The sequence below is a fragment of the Cupressus sempervirens genome, chromosome 8 (genome assembly GCF_028749045.1).
Source record: "Cupressus sempervirens isolate cs-2001-9-10 chromosome 8, ASM2874904v1, whole genome shotgun sequence".
NCBI classification, from domain to species: Eukaryota; Viridiplantae; Streptophyta; class Pinopsida; order Cupressales; family Cupressaceae; genus Cupressus; species Cupressus sempervirens.
In genome coordinates, this window is record NC_143125.1 from 266475255 (window position 1) to 266494937 (window position 19683).

Below are 19683 nucleotides of genomic sequence, written 5' to 3' on the forward strand. Positions count from 1 at the left end.
AAGAAAATTTTCATAGAGAAATAGAAGAAAATAAAACATGTTACCACAAAACAATGGAGATAACCTGATATCAAGTTAAATTATATGCTCAAAAAATTGTCAACAAGGACAAATTGAGTAAAAAGCTTGATCAATGGTCTCATGAAAAGTATATTATACTAATGCACAAATGACCATAGACAAGGCCAACTAATGATACTTGCATCAATATTGCATCAATCACATGGATATAGACAGTCCACTTAATGAATCATCCCACTGCAAGTTAATGGGTGATCAATCCATAACATGCATGACTCATGATCTAAGCAATAAAGTATGCAGATCATTATCACATTAATATATGAAAATAAAGTAAAAAGAGAGACATGCTGATCAAATTAGTATTATCATGATTTGTTAGGATACTCAAACGAATGGATTATGAGGGTGTAACAACATATTGCCTTCAAATTGGAAATCCATCATGGACAAGCGACTTCATTGCCACGAGGAAAAAAAACATCATGGGTCAAAACAACTTTCTCAAATAGAGTCTCCAATATTGGAGTGCTCCAAGATATGGTAGCCTCGTCACCTATACACTCAAAAATGAGCAAGGTGTAGGAAGTCATACCATGACTAAATCAAAACTAGGAGCATACACCAAGGAGATAAAGAGATTGAAATGGGAAATCCCCATAAAATATCATCCTTGCATTGAGGAACAAAATGGAACAACATGGAGAGAAACTCCATAAATATCAACCTTTCAAAGTAGAACATATAGAATCAAATGGAGGGAAACTCCATATAAATATTAATTTTTCAAAGTGGAACCAATAGAACCAAATGGAAGGAAACTCCATATAAAATGAGTGCACACCAATATAGGATGGAGGGATACTCCACGGGCCAGATAAGGAAACTATGTATCAGTTATAGTGAGGGGACCTACATAGTTATCCTTGATAAAAATTGGCTCCCTATGCAACTCAAAACAAAATATCATATAAATCATGTATATCAATGGTATAGAACCATAAAGTGCCAACATGGGTATAGAATGATGCTATAAAAGCATAATAGTGCAACTATGTGCACATCAAAATATCACAATAAGGTTGAAGGCAAAATGTGTAAGATAACTCATAATCCAATCAGAATTAAGGTAAATGCAGAGATCCAAGGATCATCAATAAACAAAATATGTATATTAGGTATAAAACTCCATTGAGGGTAAACATGAGTACTTAATTCATTTTGTGAAGGTATACATCAATTTTTGAATTATTATAGTCATAAAATTATATATTTATTTGGGTATATATGTGTGCACCCATATATACTTAAATAAATATATGATAAGTCACAATATTGAAAGGATCCTTTATATATATATATATATATATATATATATAGAATGTACATTTTGAATAAAGACAAAATCTTCTTAAATAGTACTTTTAGATAACAGAATCTAATCACAATTATTAGGAATGATTGCCAAAATAGAGTGCTTTTTTTGTTAAAAAAACTGAATTTTCAAAATGATAAAAGCCGAAAAAGCATCTTACATGAACAGATAATGTGGTTACTTAGCAACAACCTTTTTTTTTTTTTTTTTTTTTTTTTTTAGCAATTATTTTTCTTTATCATGTAATGCTACAAATGGAAGACTTAGAATAATATTCTAAAAATAATAATCAAGAGTTATAAAAAGTTGTCAAAGAATATCTTAGAATAGATGTTGTAACAGGTGAATAATGATGCAGACCTGCAAAAAACGTTAGAGGAATAATTCTTCTGCAAATATAGAAACTATATCTGCCAATGTTTTGTTCAAACGTTACTAAAGAATCTGCAAATATCCTTAAAATAGAAACTTAAGAGTAGATTTTTTATTTGAGATGTATCGAACTAATACAAATTATAAATATTAAAGCCAAACGTACAAGTTATAAAATTTATATAGAACTTGTAACGTTATAACTTATAAACAAATGAATCAATCTAAATTAAATAACCAATTAATTTTATACCTTTAAGATTTAGTACTTTGAAACAATTACTGAATGTGATAAAAAAGTCAAGTATAGAGGTTATAAATTAATTTTATAACCTACAATATGACCATATTGAAACTAATAAACGATCAAATGATTAAAAAAAAATGGATTTAGAATAGATACGGGGGAGGACCAAGCAATCGCGGGCTTCTCGATGGTCGCTGCGAATCAGGTGTTGTACATGAGTTTTGAAGGCCCAAAACACATAGATCACAGCAGTATCAAAAAAAAATCAGAAATAAGCAAGATTAAATTTTATTGAAAAGACGTCCAGCGATTGCAGAGAGGCAGCAACCAAGGGGGGCGAAAGCCCAAGTCCGCGGCGAGGAGGCCGAGCAGCCCGGGCCGAAAAAACACAGGCCGAAGACGAAGCGGCCACGGCACAGGAGCAGGGTTTTACAAAGGGTTTTAGGTATTTGAAGTTTTTGCAAGAGTTTCGAATACTTTTCGAAGGTTTCAAACGTTTTCCAAGAATCTGAAGGGTTTAAATTTCTGCTGGAAACTTTCAGCTGGTAAGTTTCGTCTTCTGATTGAATGAAAACATAAACAATGAATAATATCACCTCAAGACGAATGCTAAGCTCATTCTTGAAAAATATAAAAATATAAAAATGCAGAAACTACTATTGATTCAAAGCTGCACGAAGAGGAACGACCATGTTCCCTTCAAGCTCGAATGGGAGAACACGAGCTTAAAATGATAAGATAAAGCGGGGATTTCGCAAGGTCGAAGTGATTATTGGTATATGGCATTACCAACGTCCACATCGAAAAAGCACGTTACGACAGCCTTTGCCCTGGGTTGTAGGAAAAGCACGTTACGACAATCAATGGCGTCTTAAAAGAGAAGCAAGAAACCCCTCATGTGAAGTGAGCAATCATCTTACTTCCGCTTCAGGATAAAATTTGCAGATTTACAATCGAAAACTACCAGACAAATTTCAGGAACACAGTCTCTAGACATATATGACAATAACCAAAATGAGCAGCAATAACGTATGTTTAAACAAGGAAGACAAAAAAAACAAGACAAGCAATTAAATTTGCAGGCTTGAGAAAATGCCTCCACTAGCAGACCAAGAATAATTAAGTAAAATACAAGAAATGAAATAAAAGCTCTTTAGAATTCCTTAATCATGCTAGCAAAAACAAAAAGAAGAGCTGCAACTAGGATAAATAGATGAGAGAGCACAGAAAAAACAGGGAAATTAAAAGGAAAGATACTAAAAAGGAGATGGCAGTAAATGAAATTTCTAAAAAGAACAATCAGAATTTAGAAAAAGTTCTAAAAATTATATTAGAACCTTTTTTTGGTAGAATTTCTAAAAAAAATGTTAAAAAATATAAAAAAGAGACAATAAAATATTTTATAGGAAAAGTGAATAGGTTGGTTAATTTAAATAGAATCATAACTAGGTTTTATATAAATAGGTTTATAAATGAAATCATAAATAAGATTTTAAAATAATAGAAATTCATAGAATTTCTAAAAAAGGATATTAAATATTTTTTTAATTTTAAATAATAGAATTTCTAAAAAAGGATATTAAATAAGCGTTTTAGAAAGTCTAATTGACTATAATGCAAGTCTTATTATCTAAGTGTTCCCTACAATAATAAAATGGTAGGCAATGATAATATAATTTTTATTTTAAATATTTAACAAAAAAAATTTTAAACTCAAATTAATCAATGCTACTAAGAGCAAAAAATAATGATTTATAAATAGAGTTACCTAGGTCGAAATAAGGTGAGCTTCAATCCATCATCACAAAACTCAAAACAAGGATTAGTTCAGCTCTGATACCATGTTAGAAACAATAACATCGAAATGAACTAAAATAAAAGAATTATCAATTAATCCAAGAGAGTTTGTGAAAATAGTTACCATAAACTTGGATCCAACGAGAGAGTGAAAGAATGAACAATCACCAATGAATCAACAAGAGGAGACAAAGATTTGAAAGGGGAAAGCAAAGAAAACCCCTTGTGAATAATATGAATGAGGCAAATGCCTAAAGAATGAAAGAAGGAGAGAGAAGAGAGAAAATGGAGCCATTGGCTCATTACAAGAACTACATAGTGATTGTGTATTTAGAATGAGAGAGAAGCATCTCTTATAAAGAGATGAGAAGAGGAGTTATTTGTAACTCCCAAGTGAATGATTGCCACATTCATAAGTGTGTGCATAACAAGTGTCATAATCCTCTTAAGGTGGAATAACTATTTTCCTTAATAAAGGAATTACAAAAAAGACTTGTCCTCACAGGTGGACTAGAGGACAAACAACTTAAGGGATACCTTGGTTTATCCCATTTAATAAATACAACCAAGGAAAGATTATAAATTCTAACACAAATCGATCATAATGGAGCAAACCATTAAAATGCTAACTTAGGAGAATATTTAAATATATTAAAATGTTTCCCAAGTAGGCAAGGAACAACCCAAACACCTCCAAAACATGAAACTGAGTTTGTCACCTACCTGTGACTAATGTCGGACAACTTGGGCCAATTGGCAGTGTCACCCTCAAATCTAGGGATACTCCTAAAAGATAGGGAACACACCCAAATCTCCTAAAATTGAGACCAGGGGGTGATCTCATAGAACCTCAACTTTAGAAAACGACAACTTAAAAGGTAGAAATCTCCTCCTACAATCAAGGATTGCTCTCAACTAATCTACGACTGCTTGTAATACCAAATTCAGATGCTGAAAACCTTGACTGAGTCCTTGATCACCACTGCCAGCCTATGAGACTCCATAATAGGATAACTCTCATGTCACTGCTAGACAAAGCTAAAGAGGGGACATGGTAGTCCTTCCCTCTTAGAGATGCTTGCCCACAAGCAACTGCAAAGTTGGATGTTGTAAAATAGTCTCGCCCTCCCAAGTGACAACCTCTATAGGGAGACCTCTTCAGTAAATTAGATACTCTCGGATCACCTTGCTTCTCAGCTGGTGTTCCCTCTATTCCAAGATCTCCTTAGGAACCAATGTCAGCTTACCTTCCTCATCCAAGGGAGGTAGATCTGGAGATGGTATAATATGTTGTCCCAATGCCTTTTTCAAACACGACATGTGGAACACATAATGAATCCTACTGCCAGATGGTAACTCAATCTCATACGCAACCTCTCCAACATGCTTGATAATACTGGATGGTCCATAAAAACGAGGCTTGAGCTTCTCAGCTCCACCCTTTTTAAGGGTGCGCTGTCGATAAGGCTGCAGTTGTAGGTAAACCATATCCCTTACCTCAAATATCCTCTCAATCCTGTGTCGATCAGTGTAGAATTTCTGCTGATTCTGTGCCGGCTGAAGATTCTTTCGAAGAGATCTCATGATGTCTTGGTTCTCCTGCACCCAATCCTGTGCCAAAGGAACCTTGCTGTCACTAATCGCTAGATCAACAAAAGATAAGAGCATCGTAACCGTAGAGGGCTCTAAATGGTGTCATAGAAATCGACATATGATACGTAGTATTGTAACAATACTCGCCCAAGTGCAGCTAACACACTCATGTCCTCTGCTACCTTGACACATAACTGTGTAAATACCCTTCAACCCATTTATTAACAATCTCAGTCTAACCATTTGTTTGTGGTTGGTAGCTAGTACTAGGTGTCAATTCCGTACCTGTGAGCTTGAATAGTTCTTGCAAAAAGAACTCATGAACTTGCTATCCTTGTCACTCACTATGGTCTTGGGAAGATCATGTAGCCTAAACACCTTTCTGAAAAATAACTCTGCTACTTGAGATGCTATGAAGTCAATTGCAATAGAAAAGTTGGCTTATTTAGTCAATTTGTCAACTACCACGTATATGCAATCTTCCCCTTCTACTTGAGGGAGACCTGTAATGAAATCCCTGGAGATTCTTGTCCACTTTTGTTCTGGTATGGGTAAGGGCTGCAATAAACCGACATGATTAGTATGCTCAGATTTATTTTGCTGGCAGGTCATACACTCCCAAACATGACATAGAATGTCATTCTTGAGATACTTCCAAGAGAATCTCACCTGAACTGCCTTGTAAGTCTTACTATACCCTAGGTGCCCTGCTAAAGGAGTATCATGGTAGGCCTTCAAAATTTGTTCCTTCAATTGAAAACTAGGAACAAGGACTCTGCCTTTGTAATTGATGACATCATTTACTACACTGTACCTATCATTTGAAACCAATCCATCCATGACCTCACATGCATGCTGATTTTTGGAGTACTCAATTAAAAGTTGAGCCTTCCAATCTGTTGAAATCTCACTCAATGAACATAGGGTGGCGACTTGAGGGTTTCTTAGAAAGTGCATCAACAACGGTATTGTTCTTTCCCTTAATGAACTCGATGTCAAAGTCATAAGCCTCGATCTTGCTCACCTATTTTTGTTGTCTATCACTGAGTTCTGTTTGGTCAAGGAAATATTTCAGACTGTTCTTACCACAAACTTACTGTCAACAATATACTGTCTGAACTTGGCTAATGCATGCATGATAGCCAACATTTCTTTTTCATATGTGGAATACAACCTCTCAATATCCCGCAACTTCCTACTCTCATAGGCAATGGGGTGCCTGTTCTGCATCAAAACCGCTCCTATTCCCATGCTTGAAGCATCACACTCTAGCACAAATGGCTGTGAGAAATCGAGAAGTGCCAAAATTGGACAAGTACTCATAACCTCCTTGAGTCTGTCAAAGACCCTCTGTTCCTGTTCAGTCCATTTGAAAGCTTCTTTCTTTGTGAGGTCTGTCAGTGGTGCTGCCAACTGAGAGAAACCCCTCACAAATCCCCTGTAATAAGCACAGAAACCAAGGAATCCACGCAACTCAGTAATGTTTTGAGTGCAGGGCCAGTTATGAATCGCCTGAATTGTCTCCTCATGCACTTTCACTCCATGAACACTGATCACATGTCCCAAATATAAAACCTCTATAAGTCCAAACTCACATTTGGATAACTTAGCAAATAGAGACTGACTCTCCATGATGCTAAGTACCTCCTCCACATCTCTGAGATGGTCCTCCCAAGTACAACTGTAAATCAAAATATCATCAGAGAATACCAACACTGATTTCCTCAGCTGCTTTTTGAAGATGTGGTTCATGCATAATTGGAAGGTAGCCGGTGCATTGGTAAGGCCAAAAGGCATCACCAAGAACTCATAATGTTCGTGGTGGTAGCCAAAAGTAGTCTTCTGTACATCCTCTGATTGTACACGAATTTGATGATAGCCGAACGAAGATCAATCTTAGAGAAGTTGATAGCCCCATGAAGCTCATCTAACAACTCATCAATGTGTGGGATTGGATATCTGCTCTTGATTGTCTTTTTGTTCAATACTCTGAAATCTATGATTCTATACACATCCACAAGGTCCCATCCTTATTCTTGACAAGTACCATAGAAGAAGCAAAGGGGCTAGGACTAGGGCGTATGAAGCCCATGTCCAACAACTCATGAATGGTCTTCTCAATCTCATCCTTGTATGCCCTAGGATGACAATATAGGGCGGTGGTCAGTGGTTTAGCTCCATCCTCCATTACTACCCATGCTCAAACCCTCTATCCGGAGGTACATCAAGAGGTATGTCCCCAAAAACTCTGCCATGTTGGTCCATTACTGATTGAATATCAACATGAAATGCTTTGCCATCCTAAGTAGGTATTTGAACTTCACAAAACAACATGTAGTCCAAATCATATCATCATGTCTAATAATAGACTCCATCTTGTGAGAAGTCACCTCCTTAGGTCCACCATCTGAAGCTTCTCTCTAGATCACCTTCTTCCCACCAGACAAAAACTCTAACTGCATGTGATGGTGATCAATAATATACCTTCCAATACCCTGCAGCCATTGCATACCCAAAATAACAACATAATCCTCCAAGGGTAGAATATAGAAGTCCTCTGTCAAAGTGAAATCCCCCATCTGAATACCAAGCTGCGAGATCCTCCTAGTGCAGCCCAAAACTGTACCATCTACAACCTTTCCTTCAAAACCCTCAAATATCTCAGACTGCAGCCTACGTTTCTCAACCAATTTCTGATCAATAATGTTATGTGTGGCTCTTGTATTGACCAAGCTCATGACTCGCTGGCCCTGTAATGTACCTTCTAGTTGAAAGGTGTGGAATTTGGGATAAGCAGGTAAGGTAACCATAGTCACTTTGGTAGCCGCCAATGACTTAGGTATGGCCAACTCCAACTGTGGTTGCTCTTGACGAGTCTCCTCGAGACTGTCCTCACTGTCAGTGTCTGGTATCTCCTCATCTCCATACTCAGATGTCACCTCAATCAAATGAACCTTGCCCTTCCCCATACAATAGTGCCCAGGCTCCCAAGGTTCTTTTCATGAAAAGCATAGTTTCTTCCTCCTCAAATCATTCCGTGTCTCTAGGTCCATTCTAGGAGGTCTAGCTCACTGACCATCCCTAAGTTGTGAGGTGCTAGCCTTCTATGGACGCTGTGAATCCTTGAATGGCCTCTTATCTGATGGATAAGTAGGAGTGGTGTCTAGTCTCAATTTCACATCAATAGCATCCTTAAGAGTGGTCGACTGGAAAGCATGAACCAATCCCTTTAGCTTGTCGTGCAATCCCTCAATGAATAGCATCACACTACGCTTCTAGGGCATATTAGGTACAATAATTGCAATGCACTGGAATTGATTAACATACACCTCTGCATGTTCAGTTTGTCTAAGATGTGCCAACTCTCTATAATAGAGTTCGAAGTCCTTTTGGTCAAATCAGGTAATTAGCCGCTCAGTGAACTCAACATAGGAATGAATCAAGGCGTGATCCTGGGTAACCAAACCATGATGCCACTAGTCATAGGCAACCTCATCTAAATGCAATACGACAAACTATATAACCTCTCTCTGTGGCATGGGTCGTAAGGATAAATAAATGTCCAGCTTGTGTAACTAAGCTCGTGCACTCGAATCACTAGTGCTATTATAAGTAGCCAATGAAATCTTCCTAGTAGCTCTACTAAGATCATTGTTTTGCTATGGCCTATAGTCTTTGTCTCCTCTGAACGTGGTAGTATCTCTGCGCTGTGAACAATATTGGGGAAGAGGGAAAACATCCCTAACCTCTAGGGGTAGAGCTCTCCACCCAACTGTGGCTGCCATGACGGATTCTTGGAATCCCATCTCAGGTGGATCAACTCGTGTTGGCCGCTCACTAGGTAAAAACTGTGAAAGTAAGGGTCTATTTGTAGCAGGTATACAGGGTTGTTCCTATCTTTTGGAATGCAGGGCCCTCCCAACCGACGCATGGGATCTATGACTTCCAAGAACTGACACAGATCTACTGAGTCCCTGTCGGTTTCTTTGCCTATCCAGCTCCATCCGCTCCAAATTTCTTTGTAACCTCTCAGGTGTTTGTGCTATTATAGGCTGAGTATTGATGAGAGTCCTCATCAATTCTGTTTCACCCTCATCAGTGGTGTTTTGTCCGTTTCCTCCTTGTTCATCTGCCATAGTATTTTCCTGTTCAGTTCCAAAACCTTTCTCAAGTTGAGCTCTTCTACATTTGTAAAATCTGTGTATCTTAGCTCTTGGATGCATAGATTTGTAATCAAATCCACAGGCTGGCAAGATCTGGCTCTTATACCACTGAAATATCCCAAACAGATATTTTCTCTGTTGTTGCTATAATGTTTAATTATATAAATTATATTTTCCTATAGATTTTTTTTGATCTTATAGAGCTAGACAAAAGATGCAAAAGAATGTTGTTTCTTTTTGTATTTTTCAGAATATAGGTATTATAATGAATAAATAACAAAAAGTGATAAAATAGAAGTAATTGAAATCATATGCAGCAATACATACTAATCTGGAAATGACTCTAAAACCGTATCAGTAGAGTCTAATTTATTTTTGAATAGCTCCAATACAGATGTACTTCAAACAAGGTTGACGCCAATTGAAGTTGGGAACCAACTACAACCAAACAAGTGCAAATGATAAAGCACAATCTGCTGCAATTAAACACTCCAGAATTCCTCATGTGAGCTGCTGTAAGGAAATGCCAGACTGAACCAAAGTGATTGCCTTCCCTAAAATTCCACTACCTGCAAAGTGTGATTGCAATACTAGAAATTGATCCTCTGCCTTGATTAAACTACTGTATGCATAAGAACCTTAGAATTTGATCTGGTTGAGGGCTATGTCACAACAAATCTGCTCTTAGCACTAGGGTTTGTGTCCTAGGTGAGGAATGCTCTTCCAGAGTAATGGTGTCCAAAATAGGTTGACAAAATGATAAAAGATGCTCACCTTTAGGATGCCTTCTCCTTATAACCCCCTCTCTAAGGCAATTCAAACCCTAAAAGAATCGTAAAGTGGAATTCATTTGAACTTTATAATATAACATTATTTTCCCCAATAAAGGCGTCCAAATAGAAAAAAATCATTACTTTATTAATGACAAATAGCTCCAACCATCAAATAGGTCCCGATAAGTGATAATCAAATAGTAGAGGCTGAGCTCTTTTGAACGAGCTATCACACATAGGCATATCGATCCAAATGGAGCCAAAAAACTCCTTATTACTCCTTATTTAAATTCTTAAAATGCTAACTTAGGAGAATATTTAAATATATTAAAATATTTTCCAAGCAGCCAAGGAACAACCCAAACACCTCCAAAACATGAAATTGAGTTTGTCACCTGCTTGTGACTGATGTTGGACAACTTGGGCCAATTGGCAGTCTAACTCTCAAATCTAGGGATACCCTTCAAAAATAGGGAACACACCCAAATCTCTTGAAATTGAGATCAGGGGGTGATCTCATAGAACCTCAACTTTGGAAAATGTCACAACCTCCTAAAAGGTAGTGATCTTCTCCTACAATCAAGGAACTACCTCCTAAAATCAAGGAACTGCTCTCAATTGATCTACTACTGTTTGTAATACCAAATCCGGATGCTAAAAACCTTGACCGAGTCCTTGATCACCATTGCCAGCCTATGAGACTTCATAATAGGCTAACACTGATGTCACTACTAGACAGAGCTAATAAAGAGGGACATGACATAAGAGCCCTATTAGTTAAGGAATGTCATATATATATATATATATATATATAAACATATAGGTATGTGTATATATGTATAATTCTTATCAAGAATATAAGACATAAAACAAATGTTCATGTAGAATCATGAATACATATATTCAATATGATGTGTACTTCACTTCTACTGAAGCTGTACTTTAACAACATGTCCAGAATTGTGAAGCTTCTCATCAATAATCCCCTACAATGACAATGCATCAAATATGAGGAGAGAGAAACATCTCAAGGAGTGTAATATCCCCAATTTGGGACATTAGAGAAAATTAAGTCAAATGTTTAACACATTTTAAAGTGAATTAAATGGAGCCTAAGGAAGATTATATTAAGTAATTTAAATATTAAAAAGGTAATTAGGTGACAAAAGGGGAAGAAGCTGAAAAGACAAGAGAAGGGAGTTGAAGGGTCACAACTTTGAGCATTAAATGAGTGGAAGCTTCTGTCATTTGGCTATGCTTGGATTTGGATATTGTTTTCAGATTCTCTGAGAAAAAGAGGAAGTGTTGGCTTTCAGTTTCCCGAACATGAGGGCAGAAACCTTTAGGCTCTTTTCAATTTATTGGATGCCAACTCGGTTCAGGTTGAAGTGGATTTGAGACGGAATTCATCATTGTGCTTACAGGTTATTTTGGAATTTTCTAATCTGACTGTGTAACTATTTATAAGATTGGATTTGGACATCTTTTCATGTTATTGTATTGCTGGTTATTGTAATACAATAGTGAATCTAAATGTTGTTTTAGATAGTATTTTTAATGAGCAATTACTGGTTATATTGTTGGTTTCGTTTGCATGAGCTATCTGTTGTAATCTGAATTTTTTTTTGAGATAGTGTTGGATAAAATATCGAGATATTGCAAGGAGCTATCTACACAAGACAATTCTCCATCTAGGAGTGATCTCCCATGGAAATGTATACCACCCATCCTACAATACATCATAAGGAAAGATTTAAAATGTCGAGTGTATAACTAGTTGTGATAAAGTTAATTGTTTCAGTGATCAACTGGGATTGAAAATTTCAAGCCAATGTAGACTTGAAATTTATGGCAGCTAGCATTACTGTATATTGTGGGCCTTTTTCGTTTTGTGTTCAAAAAGTTTTAACAGTAGAGGGGATGGTTGAGGGACATTTGAGATAGCAGGCTGTCCCCAAAATGTACACTGAAAAGGGGACATCACTGAGCTACATGCCTATCCCTAGGTGGGGTTGTCGGTCAACAAATTTTAGTAGAAAGCTATGGTAATTTAAATGCATGTTTTAATGACATGCTTTTTCTGGCATTATGAGTTAACATATTTGATTTCTTAGGAGAAGAACAATGACATCATGTTAGGAAGATGTCAGGATAATATAAAACTGATTGAGAAATAGAAGCTTTTACAAGAGTAGTTTGCACAAGTAAACATGTGTCTCTAAGCAGCTACATATCTTCTACTCACGAAATAGAAGCTTTTACAAGAGTAGTTTGCACAAGTAAACACGTGTCTCTAAGCAGCTACATATCTTCTACTCACGCAAGGAGGAGTTTGTGTGTTGCATGCTTGACAAGAGCCATCAGCATGGATTGTCAATTCCTTTCTCAAGATGCATAAACTTCTTTAACGTATATTTACTTTACAAGCACTTTCAACCATGAAAGCTGATGTAAAACTAGCTTATTTTCATTAAATGTTACTACATGTGAATTACATAGGAATGCTTATTCACCATTATTTCCTTCACTCAAACATTATTTTTTTTGCTTGGTAAATTCTTGTGTGAGATTTCAGGCCGGCTTGTAATATTGGATTGTATTCATAAGATTAATCATGTGGCATGTTCGAATGTACCCCATTATTGTCACACCACAGACTCCACATTTCTACAATAAGAATGAGTTGGCTTATTCTGGTGAGTTGGATTTAAACTTCAGTCCCTCAGTTATTGGTGACCCACTACAATTTTATTGAAATGACCCTAGCTATAAAGGTCACTAAATCCCAATATTGTACTGTGGCAATTCGTCAAATAATTTGCAAGCACTGAAATAACCCCGACCAAAATACTAAACTTCAAGGGTTTGACATTTCGTCAAACAGTTAGCAACCAAGGTTGTTTAACGAACTAGTTACAAACTGATGTCAAATTCTATTCTTGCAATCAGAGTTGTACTAATACCCTATGAGTTTTGTCATGAATGGAGTAATTTCTCACATAATTCACCAAGACATATCAAATGCAAAATGTAATCGTAACTTCAATGTTCAGGGAGGAAGTTTTATTTCAATCAAATGTTACTATGCTTGACCATAATCCAATTTCCAAACCATAGCCCTGACTTATTGCTTATTGTAAGATTCGAAAACTAGATAATAACATGCTAAGGTTCTGGCTTCTGACATAGCTCCAAACGACTAATCAAAACTGATGAGATCCTTCCTCCCACAAAAGCCCCGACCAGGAACAGCAATATAAAGCGCTGACGGCCAATGCAATATTATTACCAAAATATACCCTATCTGAAAACGTAGATTGATACCACCAATTTACTGCCACTCTTTCCAGTGTTGGTGCCGATACTAGGATCGGGTTGAGCTCTGTAAACGTTCAGGCAAATCGACCTGCAGTTCATACTCCGCCAGGTCTCCGATGTGCGCTCCCCGCATGCGATATGGTCGGCTATGATGAACTTCCGGCGGAACTGATACGATTTCTTCTCCTTAATTTGGTGTTCCGAAAGTAGTAATATTGGATCAAATCGCAATATGCAAATGGAAGTCGAGACAACTGGTTGCGAAGGAAATTGATGCCGGTTGGAAACACCAAATGCGCCTCTGCCCTTTGATCTCAGAGATCAGATGACCAATCCGACTCTTGTGCGATTTTGATATAATTTATAGACTTCCAAAGATAGCGCCCAAAACTAGTATGGATTATGCGGCCCTGTTCAACAAATAATCTGCTTGTATAGCAAAACGCGTGGTAAAATGATTTCAATCTGGCCCGTGTTCCGCCTTTGATCTCCGCGCGGAAACAATATAGTCACCCACAAATCTTCCAGTCTTGCTTGAGAATGGATCGCCAAATGATGAAGGAATTTTCGTGTGGAAGGTCGCCCGAGCCGGATGACAAGGTTCTTACTTGCTTGGGAAAAGATCGATGTTTATAATTTCCTCAAAAACTCAACCCTCAGACCTGCGGCATGAATCAGATTCTGGACTGTTAATGTCCTCCTCCTTAGCTTATTAATTTGATGAATAACAACTAACCAATGAGTTGCGAGTCTTCAGTTCTGCAATGCTTGTGTAGGTGGCAATTAATTCCACACTAGCTGATCCTTTAATGAGCAGTGATGCGAGAACCACAAAATTGGCCTTAAGCCACAGATTAACGCCCTGATGAAATGACTGATTGTCACCTCCAATCTGCAATAATTCGGATGATATTTCACACCCTCAAAATTGCGTACCGATTGAGAGTTATCGTTCTCAATGGCCAACTGTGACAATTGCAGAAACCCTAGGTTCCACAATGCACCCGTGATTGAATCACAATCTGAAAAATCAAAGAGAGATAATCAACTGCTTGATTCGAATGGAGCCCCGGGGTGCCTATTTATTCTTTTCTCTCCATCCTCTCCAGAGACTTCTAGAACATTTTTGATCTTATCCCTCAAGTGACTTTATTAAATATTTTTTATAATCCAAGTCACTTTATTAAATATAAAGTTATCTTTTAATATTTATTTATTTAATTAAAATAATTAATTAGTCGTCCTTGGACAACCAGATTAATTAAATTAATTAAATCGAACTGTCACCAAAAAATTGGGGACATGACATTTATCACAAATCCTTGGACAGAAAAAGAATCCTTTGCCAATAGAAATTCTAGTGGAAGGATTTGAGCCAAACACCTCCTAGTACTTGAAGTTTTGTTTTTGCTAAGTAAACGGCCGAAGCCGTATTGTATTTTATTAAATTAATTTTTTTTTAACATTTATAAAACTCTGTTCTGTGTGGGCACCAGTAGGAAAGAATGGAGTAAAGAAAACCTCTGGCTTGCCTGAGACTTTTACAGTCCTAATACTAAAAAGAGGAATGAAGAACTGCTCTGGACTAGCGACAAGAAATATGAGGCCACTTGCCTCAATACATGTCCAATCATACAAAGAGTCTAATATCAATAAGAGTTTGATCATAAGAAACCGCCCTGTACTAGCTGAAGTTATAAGAGACCGAAGAGTTCTCTAGTACATGTCTAGGATTAAACATAACAATGAAGCCTAAACTGGACCATAAAACAAACTAAGCTCAAATCTCCAGACTCCCAAAAAAGGCACTCCATACAAAATCTGCCGATATTGTTAGATTGATATGACCAAAAACAATTCATCGAGTGCTTCTGCAACACCAAAGGTTAGTTGAATCACATTAAATATAATTTCCCCAAGCCCTGATTAGCCTTATTAAGAACATAATCCAGGGAATGGAAGAATGCACTTAATACCAACCATTTGTTTAAAATGCCAGACAACTAACCAATTAAAACAACAAGAATCTTCGAATTGATGTTGTTGCTCATAAAAGGTCAGTTCCATAACCAAAAAAAGTATAGCTATTTAATAATGCATGTCATAGTGACAATCTAATCATAGCTAAATTACATATTCCAATATAAAGGAACATATATTAAATCAACGAAACTGGTAAGATTAACTAAGAGATCATCATTTGCCTAATACCATAAGGGATTATGAAAATGAAATTGCAGCCAGAGGACAGACTAAATAGGTGATCTAGAACATCTAATTGCCGCTATAATCAAAGAAGCATCATCATATAACAGGAAATGAAGTTATAAACGAATTCATTTGCATCTACGAACATATATATATATATATATATATATATATATGTATATATATACATACACACACATATATATGTATATATGTATACATATACATATACATACACACACACGTATATATATGTATGTATGTGTGTGTGTGTGTGTGTGTGTGTATATATATATATATATATATATCTGTGTGTGTGTCTGTATGCATACATGTATGTAAATACTAAATTACAACTAATATTAGCAAAGGGATAGTAAAACCAGGCAAGCATAATAAGCAAAGGTAAAGAAGCCATATCTGGGAAGAAATCTAACCATAAACACTCATCTCATCAAATGGACAATGATTGCAAGACCAATCATAAATGCAAAACACCATAAACTCAAGGAGCGAAGTTTAGCTAACCAACAACCCTTAAGAGTAATTAAGTCCCATACTTGGGGAAGTGTAGTGTGAATACTTACTTTCTTATAGGAGTTAAAGCAAAAAACAAAGATCTACTATGAAGAAAGCTAACAAGTGTTTCAAGGTGCTAAAGACAGAGTAAACCGAATTAAGTATCCATCTTAATAGCCTCTCTGTGATGAGGCCAATGTCCTAATCCCTAGCTATCAATACCCGACATCAACCTAGGATCTATCAATACCCCTTGCTACCCCATCAAATCCTAGGTTAGCCAAGTTATCTGCATGTACATTGCCTTCTCATATATATGATTAATAGTGATGTGTTTTAATAATCCAATTAATTCTAAACTTTGCAAAGTGAGACGATTAAGTTTCCAGTAGGACTTTCTCCTGTCCTTATTGTGTAAATGAATAGAGCTGAATCTTCCTCAATATCCAATCACTCTGTGTAATTTTCTGCACAACCATAAGCCTTCCTGAAGAGCCTTAAACTCTGCTATATTATTAGAAGTGATGCCCAAGGGTTTAGCTGATTAAACCACGAGTTCCCCATTGTGATTATGAATGCAGCACCCCATGCTAGCTATCCCTGGGTTTCCTCTAGAAGGACCATCATAGTTCATCTTAGACCACCCTTCCTCTGGTGGCTTCCACCTACATTCCCGTCTTAACTTATCTGAGAGATCTTTACCCTTTCCAATACAGGCAAGTATCTTCAGGCCTTGCAACTTATTCCTCAGTTATCATCCCAGTGGATGAAATTTTACAAGTTTTACCAAGTCTCTACCATTTGCTACTTCCACTATAGCTGCTTCAATTTTGTTAGTTACTTGACTACAACTCAGCACCTTATCCTTAAAGATCCTCATGTTCCTTTCTTTCGAAATTTTCCATATAAGGACAGGAGATGTGATAACCCAAAGGTTGTTGTAAACTTGTTTCTAAATGTTGGCCAACTGCAAAATAGGTCTGTCACATCTTTCGTAAGGTTAGTCTTCCAATTGAGCTTGTTTAAGAGCCAGTACCAACATCTGCTACAGAATTCACAATTTAGGAGTAGATAATTAACTGTTTCGTTTTTTTTTGCAAAGAACACACCTTGAAAGCCCTTGGCACCCCATCTTCCAAAACCATTCCGCAGTAATAACTCCTTTTCTATAATGCTAACCATATGAACATACCAGCTTTTGGCAAACATTCTTTGTCCCAACACAAGGTGACTGGCAGCTTAGTCCTATCTAGCTGTCTCCTATTGTAAAGAGAAAGATAACCATCCTTTGAATATATTCCCCATTTTTGGCCTTAGCCCAAACAATCTTGTCTTCTTGCAAACTTGGGGAAATAATCCAAGAACCTAAAATTTCCATCAATCTAGTCCAAAATTTTGCCGGAATTCCCTCATTATTACCTATCTGCCAGTTCCAACCAAAGGCTGGACTACCATTTATGGAATTTTATATAATCTCTTACTAAAATCCCCCTTTGATGCTTAAGGTTGTTGATCATTAATGATGGAGGAAATAGCTGGGTAACCTCCCCTCTCCCCACCCCGCCCCCCCCCCCCCCCCCCCCCCCCCTCACTTCAAGAGTTGTCTCAAAAAAGGGCTGATCCTACATCGCCAATGTTCCAAGAGATGTGATCACTAATGATGTTCCTACATTCTTTCATGAAGTTCCAAATTCTAGACCCATTGGGTAGATCTGTATGCCTGAAAATGGTAAGATTATTATTAGCTTCCAACTTATGTCTAAGGAGTTTGGCTCATTTAAGGTTTAGGAATCTAAATATTCTCCAAACTAGTTTTGCTCCTAGAGCTAGATTCAGATCTTTGATGTTTTTAGGACTTACTCCTATATCTATTTTAGGCCTACAGAACTTGTCCCATGTGATAAGAGATACTCTAGCTTTAACTGCTGAACCCTGTCAAAAGAATTTACTATATTTCCAGTAATTGAAATTCATTGAAAACTTAAACTTAAATTGCATCTTAATTTATGGATTTATTTGATATCATCCTTATTGGATTTGCACAAATATTAAGTCTCTTATGTTTCTTATCTATTTAAAATATAAATACTTTATTCTGAAGTGACCCTCATCCCAAATAACTTCAAAATGTATATCCAAATTGTAGACAATAGATTTTCTTTATAAGTAGTTTTTTCTCATCGTTGGATTGACTTAGTTGTTAATTATAATTTCTGTCATGTACATTTCAATAAGATTCCACTGTTGTAAATGAAAATAAAATTAGTTTTTTCAACTTGAATTGAACTGATGAAAATTGCAGTCTTTAATCTGCTTAATTTTATTAACTGTAGTTAGTGTTTTAATTATTTTCTAATATGATTATTAATTATTTTTTCAGCTGCTCGTGAAAAGGGCTATAAACAAATAAGTGCTGCAGTTGCCAAGTACCGGGAAATCAGGGACAATATCAATGAAGGCCTTAAGTTTTATGTTACTCTTCAGGTATGTATTTTCTGCTGTCTTGGGTTTAAACTTTTAAAACAAATATGAAATTTGATCGCTCTGAAATTAAGAAGAACATGAATTCAATTATGTCCACAGCCTCTGTTGAATTGTCAGTTATTTAAATATTCACTATGCTATCAGGTGGCATTTGAAGTTTTTATATGCAATAATTTGAATTGCCTGTCGCATTGTTTTCATAGGTAATGCTATTGTTAATGCAGCTGTTTTCTACTTCTTGTTTGGAGATGCAACAAGGCAATCACTCTTGTTCTATCATTTGATATTTTTCCATGGCATTTTGTGATTCTTTATACATGTTTATACATTTTTCCAAGGCAATCACTCTTGTTCTTTCATATGGAGCGCTCTTTATAGTTCAAGTTGTGGTTAGTGAATAATGAAGAATCAGATGAAGATTGAGAATTAATTAGTTGGATGGATTACATGTCTGTTTCATGTTTAATCAAGAACTTGTCTTCTTGGATATCTTTCAAATTACACCTGCTTGAAAAAGTAAGTGGTTTTATCAAATGTCTATGCTATCCCAAGTTTATTGCGTGACATCATGCATGTAATTTAAGGATCTATTTTGTTAATGGTCCATATGGGCATGTTGAGTCAGGTTTCCCTAATTGAGCAGATTTGGTGTCAGAACAGCTTAAGTTGACAGTTTGTGAGCTTTTATCAACATTATGAGACCTTTTCTAGGCAGACACTAAATATGTGATCTGGGAAGTAGCTTAATAAGAAGTTAAGAACAGAAGATTCATGGTCCCCATAATATAGCCTAGAAACTCTGTGCAATTTGTA

The 19683-nt window shown here is 36.5% G+C and overlaps 1 protein-coding gene across 1 annotated transcript in view; it reads left to right on the plus strand.

Annotated features, from left to right (window-relative positions):
- LOC149542478 (vacuolar-sorting protein BRO1-like) overlaps nt 1-19683 on the plus strand; it is a 128434-nt gene that overhangs the window by 93474 nt on the left and 15277 nt on the right. Inside the window, exon 7 of the mRNA XM_089797421.1 lies at nt 18767-18870. Within this exon, the coding sequence (XP_089653547.1) occupies nt 18767-18870 (104 nt within the window). The remainder of the gene's footprint in view (nt 1-18766; nt 18871-19683) is intronic.